Raw genomic sequence first — 12,707 nt, 5'->3', positions numbered from 1 at the left:
TTATTTCTACGCTTGCATTGTGTTTTATTTATATAAATATTTGATATGAATCTATTTGATATATATTATATAAATAATATATTTTATATATACATATTAATATAGAAAATATATATTTATATATATATTCAATATATTATATAAATAAACAATATGATGTAAATAATAGTAATATTTTCTTGTTTAACATTCGCTGTGAACGAAATAAAGTTTAACGTCTGTTAACTTGAGTGTTTCATTTATTTGGTCCATAATGTCTTTTTACAATACTGTATTAATATTTTTATTTTGAAATACGATGACTTCCTGTTTTCAGAGCTCTGCTGTAAGAGTCCAGTTATTATTTAATTGGTTTATCTATTCATATATTAATATTACGAACTGGCTGTTCATCAGAAATAGAGGATTTAAAAAGTAGTCAAGATTTGATTTATTATAAACTGGCTGCTAATCAGGAATAGCAGATTATTGTCATTATTTGACATCAAATTTAAAGCCCCACTATGTAGTTTTTCACTTTTGGCGCCCCCTTCAGGTTTTTAGGTATTTAGGTTTCGACTTCAGTGTCGTAAATACCCAGTGACGATAGATGCAGCCTCGCATACACTTGTATTGAGTTGGGATCATGTGTTGTCCTGTATTATAATATTATTATTATTATTTGTACGTGTCACGGGTTATAAAAGTTGACGAGGGGGAGGTGACGCGAGTTTTTTTTGTTTGGAGCGCGCTGACAGGCGGCGGACTCAGAACGGCAACAATCCGGCGACTTTCTATTTTGGATTCATACCAACGGGCGGGATCACCAATAGAAGACTGCGCAGGAACATTGAACTGGCCCAGGACTAGGGTGAAGGAGCGCGGGGATTGAACGCGGCGCCTCCGCCTGTTTCCGCCTGGTCGATCAGCTGTTTGACCCCCGATGGCAAGAGCAGAGACGCAAATCGTCATATTAAAAGTCATTGTAGCGGCACAATTTTTTTCAAGCTGTTATTTTAAGGTCCAAAAGTTACATAGTGGGGCTTTAAGATAAATATTATTAAAGTTGATTAGCATAATTTCTCCAATGTGTAAAAAGTCAAAAGTAGTAAAAATAAAAAACAAATAAAATGTAATAAAAGGAGCTATTGGAGTCTCATCTGTATTAAATGTGTTCATTATTTTTTATTATGATTGCAAACTGAAACTTTCAGGTCGTTTAAGTTCAAAATTGTTGATTCTTTTGTATTTTCTCCACCTTCTGATCATAAATACGACATTTAGAAAAACTTTTAGTGAGGCTGCAGATATAAAAAATAAAAAAAACTGAAAATATTTTATGTGATTTGCAATCGAGGTCTGGAGTTTAGTTTTTTTACAGGATCCAATAATAAACATTCCCGGATTAAAAACACGTTTTGGGGCTAAAATATTCAACATTAAAAGTCATTAAACAGAAGAAGACTTCATTTGTATAAACATCTTTTATTGGATATTTGGACTTCCTAGATCTGGATTTTAAAAATATTTTTTTGGCCCACTTCTCTACTTCCTTGGAAGAGTCACCGATTTGGGCTCCAGACCAGTTCAGACCAGTATAGACACTGGGGTGCTGTTTGAGTTTCAAATTCAAGAAAACAACAACGATGATCCAAGAATAAACAATGCAGAGGTTTGACCGTTGATCAACGTGATGTTGGCGAAAACATTCGCTTTAAACATTCAAAATTCGTTTTTTTTACTTTGTGCCTCGAATATAAGTGTCATTAAAGTGGAATGTGGCGAGGCTGCAGATTGCAACCAGTTGAAGTGTGAAAACAAAAGTTTCTCCGTTTCAGGTGATTTTATTCTAAAAGAAACCATCCGTATCTATGTAATATTCAATTCCTGCAAATAACTCGCCCCCTAAATGCTAAACACTGTCCCTTTAAGAGTCTAATTTTAGGCTAATTGCATGAAATGACGCGGCAACATGAATCACCGCAGGAAGAGTCATTCGTTGTTGTTTTTACGCCCAGCGATTTGAAGTCATTTGTAAATCAAATGCTTTAAAAGTCGCCCGAAAAGCTCACGTTTCTGAAATTACCGAAATATCGTAAAAAGGTGGTTAGCTAGGACGCTACAGGAAGTCGTAGCATTATAAGCTAACGCAACTACCAAAAACAATGTCCAGTTTTAGAGGCTTTAAAGATCAAATAAAACGTCGGCATACTTCAATAAATCCGTTTCAGAATGAGCGGGAAATATCCAAATATGCTAACCTATCAGTTATTTACTAGTTTTAGGTACGTTTTTGTGAATGATTTTGAATATTAAAGATTTACGTAGTTATTGAACGAGAATTTAACGCGTTTTGGTGTCGACCGAACTCCCTATCACACGTTTATTATTCCCTCTAAACCGAGTCAAGTGTTAGCATCCTGAACGTTATGCTAACCGTAGCTTTGAATCAACAGCCAAGTGGTGTCAAACTCGATTTAATGTTAGAAATTGCAAATATTTGAACATGTTAGCCACGTTTCTGTTAAAAATAGATGGAGTTATAATTGAATCTCGTGGATTTTTACTTTTTGGGAACTACACAACAGCTACGATCCGTTTAAATGAGTTAAATTAGCTTTGGAGACGTGAACTTTACATTCAATAAGAAACCGTGTCACGCCGACATCTCACCGCGAGGAACCTCCCGGAAACTTCTTTTCCCTCGGCTCCGCTCCGGGTTTCCTCTTTAAGGCACGAGGATAAAAGTACCGCCTTGGTATCTGATGCACAGTTGTTTGTTTGTTTGTTTATCTCTGGTTGCACTCATCCAACACACGTTATTATTAAGTGACAAATGCAAATTCACTTTGACTCGATTCTGAAGTTATTCGGCTCCAAAGTGACTTTTTAAAATTAATTTACAGGTAAAAAATCCCCCCAAAAAAGTATATTTAGTCTTTGATTTGAAGTCGAGCGCTGCGAGAGTCAAGGGGGGGAGAGAGAGGGATTGAGGGAGATAGATAGAGAGATAGAGAGGGGGGGGAGAGGGAGAGAGAGAGAGGGAGCGAGAGAGAGAGCGCATGTTTCTGATAATAATAAAAACTCATAAACATTATGAAACATTTAATGTGCAGAAAGGGGGCGTCGTCATCAAAGTCCCCGTGTCACGCAGAACGAAGGCAAACCTCGACAGGAGTTCGTTTTTGGTTATTTTTGTTTGGGATAATGTGGAAGATTTAAAATACTTTGGAGAAACAAATCAAACTAAAGAAATGAGATTAAATACAAAACACGTATGAAAAGAAAGAATAGTGATTCATTGCGTCTGAATATTCACTAAACATCCAATTAAAACATTTATTTTAACTTTAAAGTCAAATCACAACACTAATAAAGTCAGATTAGTGAATTGCAATTCATGAAAGTCGACCAATTCTAACAATTCAGTAAATAAAGGAAAAAAGCAAAATTATTCTTTTAATGTTTTTATCTTAGTTTGCTCCTTTAATTATTACTAAATAAGTGAATAATACTAAACTTGTATTTCACTTTACGCCTCAGTTTGATTTGTTTTAATCATTTTAAATCTTCCACATTATAAAGTGATTCATCTCGTTTTCATCGTTCGTACCGAAGAATGTTTTAAGTTTAAGACCCAAAATAATAAAAATTATGATAATAATAATAAACTCGATTTCATACATTTTAACACTTTACCGCCTTCAATTAGATTCATTTGAAGCCTTTCTGAAGTAACTGCTGTCTTTAGAAGACACGTCAGTATACAGGACTGTCTCAGAAAATTAGAATATTGTAATGAAGTTCTTTATTTTCTGTAATGCAATTAAAAAAACAAAAATGTCATGCATTCTGGATTCATTACAAATCAACTGAAATATTGCAAGCCTTTTATTCTTTTAATATTGCTGATTATGGCTTACAGCTTAAGAAAACTCTAAAATCCTATCTCATAAAATTTTAATATTTCCTCAGACCAAGTTAAAAAAAAGATTTATAACAGCTGAGTGTTTGTCAAGGCTCAGGAAACCCTTGCAGGTGTTTCGAGTTAATTAGACAATTCAAGTGATTTGTTTAATACCCTACTAGTATACTTTTTCATGATATTCTAATATTTAGAGATAGGATATTTGAGTTTTCTTAAGCTGTAAGCCATAATCAACAATATTAAAAGAATAAAAGGCTTGCAATATTTCAGTTGATTTGTAATGAATCCAGAATGCATGACATTTTTGTTTTTTTAATTGTATTGCAGAAAATAAAGAACTTCATCACAATATTCTAATTTTCTGAGACAGTCCTGTATATATATGAAGAGAGTATTGTAAAACAAGTGAAATCATACAGATTAAAAACAGATCACACTAAACACAGGATATGACATCACGGACTAGGATATGACATCATCAACCGGGATATGACATCATGGACCAGGATGTGACATCATGGACCAGGATATGACATCGCGGACCGGGATATGACATCATAGACCAGGATGTGACATCATAGACCAGGATGTGACATCACAGAAGAAGACGAAACGAATGTAACATCATTAAATCTTCCGGCTGAGATCGAGCCGACAGCGCTGTGTCATCACCGTGGAAACGCCCCGTCATCATCATCGCGGTGCGAGTTTAAACGCCACGGTTTTTACATGTTGAATGTCGTACCCTGAATTCTGTCTGTGCCATCAGGACAAACCGAGACCACCGATTGGCCAGTGGTTTGTACCGTAGTTGGTTTTCATTGGTCGATTATTTCTAACTGATCTGGGGTCAGCTCACATGGTCCGGGAGCCGCCGTACCTCAAGAAAAACTTCCAAAATAAAAAGAGAAAAACAAGAAGTATTTGGTAACAACGCGACTTCACGACATTCTTCAATCATCCCAAAACTCGTCATTCTTTGCGTTCCACTTTCTTCTTCTTTAGGTTAACATGTTTAATCCGTGTTCTCCAGAAGTCGAAACGGAGACGCCGAGCATCGAAACAGCCTTCGGTTTCACAGCGCTCCCGCCGGCGGCGCCATTTGGCATCCCGCCTCGGGTTTTGTTTTTGGGGATACAGAGTGAAAGCACTTCATTTGTCCAGAAAGCACCATTCCTCACCCCTCCTGGAGTCCCGTAACTCCTCCCTCCTTCAGTCCTTATATGGTCAACGTGTTCCTGTGGGTCCACTAGCCCCGCCCACTTTAGTCCTCACATGGTTAAAAACATTCGGGAGTGTCTGCAAAGCTCGTCTTCCTTCGAGTCCTTCAATGGAAAAACCACATTCTGTGTTTTAGTAGACGCTAGCTCCGCACCCCCCCCGACCCCTCCTCCGTGAGATCAGAGGTCAAAGGTCGGTGACCTTGTTCTCCAGGGCGGCGGCGATCTGTTGGAGGCGGAGCGTGAGCTGCTTGTTCTGGGCGGCCGGGTCCTCGTCCAGCGACTGGATGATCTGAACACGGAGAACATTGAAATATATATTTGATATCTTACAGCCAAATATTACATGTTGTCACGGTGATATTAATATGTAAATGAAGGCCGTTTTTACAGGTATGATAAACTGAAAAGTCCGTAGTTAGGATAGATAGTTATTATAAAACTAAATCCTAGAGTTGCACATTTAAAATTTGATAAAAACACGTTCGTGTTATATAATTAATAAAAATGGAACAATTTAGTAAAAATTAGGTTGAACTTGCAAATATTTTATTATGCACAAAAAAAACTAAAATGCATGAACATAACTTATTGAAACATAACTTATATAAACATAGCTTATATAAACATAACTTATATAACTATAACTTATATAACTATAACTTATATAAACTAGGGCTGTGAAATGATTAACATTTTTAATCGGGTTAATCACAGGTTTTTGTGGATTAATCATGATTAATCACATATTACCGATATTCTCGGTATATTTTGTGAGAACATAGAGATTTATGACAAAAGACGGATATATACATTTATACATTCTTCTATACAATGGTGCTGCAACTCAGCAGTTATTTAGCAGTTTTCTTCCATATGGAACATTAATACATCTTCATCCTAAACAGAATGTTTAACCCTCCTGTTACCTTTCGGGTCAATTTGACCCCATTCAATGTTTAATGTCGGTGTTCTTTGGGGTCAATTTGACCCCAGGCTGTTTTTCACTGTGTCAAACATATAAGAAATATCAACTTTTTTATTTATTTAAAGGGCTATTTAGGTAGTCAACAAACAAACATAAAGTACCTCACACTTAAACTTGGGAAGCAATATTAATTCTAATAATTTTCTGGAGGTTTTAATTGCTGGGGTCAAATTGACCCCGAGGGTCAAATATGTTCGTAAATGTAAAGGTAACAGGAGGGTTAAACAGAGCATTTTTCTCTTGTTTGTCAACCATTAACTCCACAATGATACAATCTAAAGGTGGACAGATTGACAAGTGACTTTTTTTTGCTCGGTCCCGATGCGCGCGCACGGAGCTCTGTGGCGCGCCAGACGGAGATCGATAAGTGTTAACGCAACGCGAAGAGACAGAAATGACATGCTGCTGTGGAGATACGATCAACAACAGACGTTTAGTTTAATAAAAGAACAAAGACGTGCTCTAGAGAACATGTCAGGGGGCGGGCCAATCTCTTTAATGTCATGCGATCTACCGACACTACGCCGGGATCGACTGGCAGGTCGCGATCGACGTGTTGAGACCCTGATCTACAGGAAGTAAAAGTCGTCACAAGGTTTCCGGAGGTGAACCTGCGGAAGGATCATTACCGATGAACAGACCGTCTGCATGAGAGCGGACAGAGTTCAGATTGAAGTGGTGGATTGGAAGCTCATTTTGCAAGTGACTTTTTTTCCGTCCCGACGACCAACAACAGACAGATTGGAAGCTCATTCTGCGCATGCGTTAAATGCGTAAAAAAAAAAAAACTAGTTAAACCTGTAATTGAATTAATGCGTTATTTTTCATAGCACTAATATAAACATAACTTATATAACTATAACTTCTATAATTATAACTTATAGAAACTTAACTTATAGAAACTTAACTTATAGAAACATAACTTATAGAAACATGTATATTATAACTGATGTAACAGGGTACTCACCACGTCGTAGTACTTGCTGGCGTACTGATACAGCTGGTGTAAGGCCAGCTGGGTGTTCAGCTTGTCGGTGTGTTGCTACGGTAACACACAAACAACGTCAGAATAAATGTGTCAACTAATACAAAATGTAAAGAAATAAATACAAAATAAATTAAGGAGTAATACTGAGAAGTGCAGCAATCACGACCATATGTATATATATATGTATATAAATATATATATATATACATACATTTATATATATATACATACTTTTATATATATATACATATATATAATATATATAATTATATATATAAATATATGCATGTATATATACATACATTTATATATATGCATATATATATATAAATAACAAAACAAAAAAAACAAATATATATATATAAATATATAAAATATATATAAATATATATATATCTGTATAAAATATATATTTTATTTAAATGGTTTATTTAATAAGGGACAGTGCACATTGATAAAAACATTGCAGTAAATGTGCCAGAGTTAGCCAAGAGGCTATTTTTCATCTGTAGTCCCAATGTTGCTGATGTTAAGAACAAACCTAAAAACATAAGATTGCAAATACAATCTACAGATAAAGCAAATAAAATAGGGGAGAACAATGTTAAAATGGACAGAATAAAAACATAATGTCAGAGATACAACATAAAAGCTTACAGACTAAATGTGACATATAACTGCAAACAGGTGAACGACAAGAGAAGACACGCAGGTGGAGTAAACGACCGACCAGCAAGTCAAGACATACAGAGACCGGACAACAGACAGACAACAACTGATATATATAGTACAAGTACTTCAAATGTATACTTAAATACTTCTCACCCTGGAGACCTCGGCCAGGTGTGTGTTCATGTCCTGGTCGCTGACGGGGACCATCTGCCTGATGCCCTGATAGTAGCTGAGAGAACACACACACACACACACACATTTATCAAATAATATCAAGCGCTTCTTCTTTTTTGCGTGTGTGAAATATGAAATGTGTTGATTGTTAATGAAACTCACTCGTCCACCATCTTCTTGTAGGTGGAGATCTCTTTGGCGTAAAGCAGCTTGTTGTTAGGCGACTCCTGAGGAGACAACAAAATATATAAAACCCAAAAAACACTTCCGGTCCAGACAATATCGTCTTGTAAAAATGCTTAAAAATACACAAAATATGCCTAAAGATATCCGTTAAATCAGCATGACTACGACGTAACGGCGTTGTCATGGCGACGCACCCGGGTGAGCTTGTGCTCCGTCTTGGTGCAGGCGTCCATGAAGGTCTGAGCCACGACGTGCAGCGACGCGTCCACCACCTCCGTCACGTGGATGTCAAAGATAAAGTGAGGGTTCCTCAGGATGTTCACCCAGAACCTCAGAGGCAGGCTGGGGGGGGGGGGGGGGAGAGAGGGGGGGAGAGAGAGAGAAACTAAACAATGTTTTTAAAGTTTGATAAATGTGTGAAACTGATCGAGTCAAAGCTGTTAATCGGATTCAGATTATTTTATTCTGTTTATTTTATTATATGTATTATATTTTATTCTATTAATTATATTCTATTAATTGTATTCTATTAATTTCATTTTGTTTATTGTATTCTATTTATTGTATTCTATTTATTTTATTCTGTTAATTTAATTTTGTTTATTGTACTCTATTTTTTATTCTATTTTTTTATTCTATTTATTTTATTATATATATTGTATTCTATTTATTTTATTCTATTTATTTTATTATATATATTGTATTCTATTTATTTTATTCAGTTTATTGTATTCTTTTTTATTTTATTCTGTTTATTTTATTCTATTTATTTCATTCTGAACTCTGACCTCAAACAGTTTGTTCAGAAAGTTTCTGTCCTGATGAATGAACTAAAACGTTCTTTCAACTTTATATCTTTTTAACAGATAGACGTTTTTATTGTTCGATTTGTTGTTTTTAATAAAGTTTTGATTGAACTCGATGTTCTTCGCCCTGCTGACACCCTAGTTTCCTTTCCTTCCTCCTCAGACCACAACCATCGTCAATAATGCAGCGCGACCGATGAATATTACATGGTGTGTGTGTGTGTGTGTGTGTGTGTGTGTGTGATGATTGACAGGTCGAGCTCAAGGTCAGTGTGAAGGCAGAGTGAGTTTTAGGGAATACAAAAAGTTGATGGTGTAGACGTGCACACACACACACACACTCATACACACACACACACTCATACACACACACACACTCATACACACACACACTGAGACACACACACTCACATACACACTCACACAAACACACGTGAGTGTGTATATATGTGTGTGTCTAGGTGAGTGTGTATATATGTGTGTGTCTAGGTGAGTGTGTATATATGTGTGTGTCCAGGTGAGTGTGTATATATGTGTGTGTCTAGGTGAGTGTGTATATATGTGTGTATCCAGGTGAGTGTGTATATATGTGTGTGTCCAGGTGAGTGTGTATATATGTGTGTGTCTAGGTGAGTGTGTATATATGTGTGTGTCTAGGTGAGTGTGTATATATGTGTGTGTCTAGGTGAGTGTGTATATATGTGTGTGTCTAGGTGAGTGTGTATATATGTGTGTGTCTAGGTGAGTGTGTATATATGTGTGTCTAGGTGAGTGTGTATATATGTGTGTGTCCAGGTGAGTGTGTATATATGTGTGTGTCTAGGTGAGTGTGTATATGTGTGTGTCTAGGTGAGTGTATATGTGTGTGTCCAGGTGAGTGTGTATGTATGTGTATCTAGGTGAGTGTGTATATATGTGTGTGTCTAGGTGAGTGTGTATATATGTGTGTGTCTAGGTGAGTGTGTATATATGTGTGTGTCCAGGTGAGTGTGTATATATGTGTGTGTCTAGGTGAGTGTGTATATATGTGTGTGTCTAGGTGAGTGTGTATATATGTGTGTGTCCAGGTGAGTGTGTATATATGTGTGTGTCTAGGTGAGTGTGTATATATGTGTGTGTCTAGGTGAGTGTGTATATATGTGTGTATCCAGGTGAGTGTGTATATATGTGTGTGTCCAGGTGAGTGTGTATATATGTGTGTGTCTAGGTGAGTGTGTATATATGTGTGTGTCTAGGTGAGTGTGTATATATGTGTGTGTCTAGGTGAGTGTGTATATATGTGTGTGTCCAGGTGAGTGTGTATATATGTGTGTGTCTAGGTGAGTGTGTATATATGTGTGTGTCCAGGTGAGTGTGTATATATGTGTGTCTAGGTAAGTGTGTATATATGTGTGTGTCTAGGTGAGTGTGTATATATGTGTGTCCAGGTGAGTGTGTATATATGTGTGTGTCCAGGTGAGTGTGTATATATGTGTGTGTATATATGTGTGTGTCTAGGTGAGTGTGTATATATGTGTGTGTCCAGGTGAGTGTGTATATATGTGTGTGTCCAGGTGAGTGTGTATATATGTGTGTGTCTAGGTGAGTGTGTATATATGTGTGTGTCTAGGTGAGTGTGTATATATGTGTGTGTCCAGGTGAGTGTGTATATATGTGTGTGTCCAGGTGAGTGTGTATATATGTGTGTGTCCAGGTGAGTGTGTATATATGTGTGTGTCTAGGTGAGTGTGTATGTATGTGTGTCCAGGTGAGTGTGTATATATGTGTGTGTCTAGGTGAGTGTGTATATATGTGTGTGTCTAGGTGAGTGTGTATATATGTTTGTGTCTAGGTGAGTGTGTATATATGTGTGTGTCTAGGTGAGTGTGTATATATGTGTGTGTCCAGGTGAGTGTGTATATATGTGTGTGTCTAGGTGAGTGTGTATATATGTGTGTCTAGGTGAGTGTGTATATGTGTGTGTCCAGGTGAGTGTGTATATATGTGTGTCCAGGTGAGTGTATATATGTGTGTGTCCAGGTGAGTGTGTATATATGTGTGTGTCCAGGTGAGTGTGTATATATGTGTGTGTCTAGGTGAGTGTGTATATATGTGTGTGTCTAGGTGAGTGTGTATATATGTGTGTGTCTAGGTGAGTGTGTATATATGTGTGTCTAGGTGAGTGTGTATATATGTGTGTGTCTAGTTGAGTGTGTATATATGTGTGTGTCTAGGTGAGTGTGTATATATGTGTGTGTCCAGGTGAGTGTGTATATATGTGTGTGTCCAGGTGAGTGTGTATATATGTGTGTGTCTAGGTGAGTGTGTATATATGTGTGTGTCCAGGTGAGTGTGTATATATGTGTGTGTCTAGGTGAGTGTGTATATATGTGTGTGTCCAGGTGAGTGTGTATATATGTGTGTGTCCAGGTGAGTGTGTATATATGTGTGTGTCCAGGTGAGTGTGTATATGTGTGTGTCCAGGTGAGTGTGTATATATGTTTGTGTCCAGGTGAGTGTGTATATATGTGTGTGTCTAGGTGAGTGTGTATATATGTGTGTGTCTAGGTGAGTGTGTATATATGTGTGTGTCCAGGTGAGTGTGTATATATGTGTGTGTCTAGTTGAGTGTGTATATATGTGTGTGTCTAGGTGAGTGTGTATATATGTGTGTGTCTAGGTGAGTGTGTATATATGTGTGTGTCTAGGTGAGTGTGTATATATGTGTGTGTCCAGGTGAGTGTGTATATATGTGTGTGTCCAGGTGAGTGTGTATATATGTCTGTGTCCAGGTGAGTGTGTATATATGTGTGTGTCCAGGTGAGTGTGTATATATGTGTGTGTCCAGGTGAGTGTGTATATATGTGTGTGTCCAGGTGAGTGTGTATATATGTGTGTGTCCAGGTGAGTGTGTATATGTGTGTGTCCAGGTGAGTGTGTATATATGTGTGTGTCTAGGTGAGTGTGTATATATGTGTGTGTCTAGGTGAGTGTGTATATATGTGTGTGTCTAGGTGAGTGTGTATATATGTGTGTGTCCAGGTGAGTGTGTATATATGTGTGTGTCTAGGTGAGTGTGTATATATGTGTGTGTCCAGGTGAGTGTGTATATATGTGTGTATCCAGGTGAGTGTGTATATATGTGTGTGTCTAGTTGAGTGTGTATATATGTGTGTGTCCAGGTGAGTGTGTATATATGTGTGTGTCCAGGTGAGTGTGTATATATGTGTGTGTCTAGGTGAGTGTGTATATATGTGTGTGTCTAGGTGAGTGTGTATATATGTGTGTGTCTAGGTGAGTGTGTATATATGTGTGTGTCTAGGTGAGTGTGTATATATGTGTGTCTAGGTGAGTGTGTATATATGTGTGTGTCTAGGTGAGTGTGTATATATGTGTGTGTCCAGGTGAGTGTGTATATATGTGTGTCCAGGTGAGTGTGTATATATGTGTGTCTAGGTGAGTGTGTATATATGTGTGTGTCCAGGTGAGTGTGTATATATGTGTGTGTCCAGGTGAGTGTGTATATATGTGTGTGTCCAGGTGAGTGTGTATATATGTGTGTGTCCAGGTGAGTGTATATATGTGTGTGTCCAGGTGAGTGTGTATATATGTGTGTGTCCAGGTGAGTGTGTATATATGTGTGTGTCTAGGTGAGTGTGTATATATGTGTGTGTCCAGGTGAGTGTGTATATATGTGTGTCTAGGTGAGTGTGTATATATGTGTGTGTCCAGGTGAGTGTGTATATGTGTGTGTCCAGGTGAGTGTGTATATATGTGTGTCCAGGTG

General features: G+C 37.2%; 1 protein-coding gene across 1 annotated transcript in view; it reads right to left on the bottom strand.

Annotated features, from left to right (window-relative positions):
- Nucleotides 1-3,069: 3,069 nt before the first annotated feature.
- LOC130200417 (plexin-B2-like) overlaps nucleotides 3,070-12,707 on the bottom strand; it is a 103,757-nt gene continuing 94,119 nt past the window's right edge. The window contains 5 exon segments of the mRNA XM_056424682.1: nucleotides 3,070-5,419; nucleotides 7,083-7,157; nucleotides 7,929-8,004; nucleotides 8,112-8,176; nucleotides 8,330-8,477. Coding sequence (XP_056280657.1) covers nucleotides 5,315-5,419; nucleotides 7,083-7,157; nucleotides 7,929-8,004; nucleotides 8,112-8,176; nucleotides 8,330-8,477 — 469 coding nt within the window. The 3' untranslated portion in view covers nucleotides 3,070-5,314.

This window comes from Pseudoliparis swirei, chromosome 10 (genome assembly GCF_029220125.1).
Source record: "Pseudoliparis swirei isolate HS2019 ecotype Mariana Trench chromosome 10, NWPU_hadal_v1, whole genome shotgun sequence".
NCBI classification, from domain to species: Eukaryota; Metazoa; Chordata; class Actinopteri; order Perciformes; family Liparidae; genus Pseudoliparis; species Pseudoliparis swirei.
The sequence above is the reverse complement of the archived record's forward strand: the minus strand, read 5'-3'. Positions and strand labels throughout refer to the sequence as shown.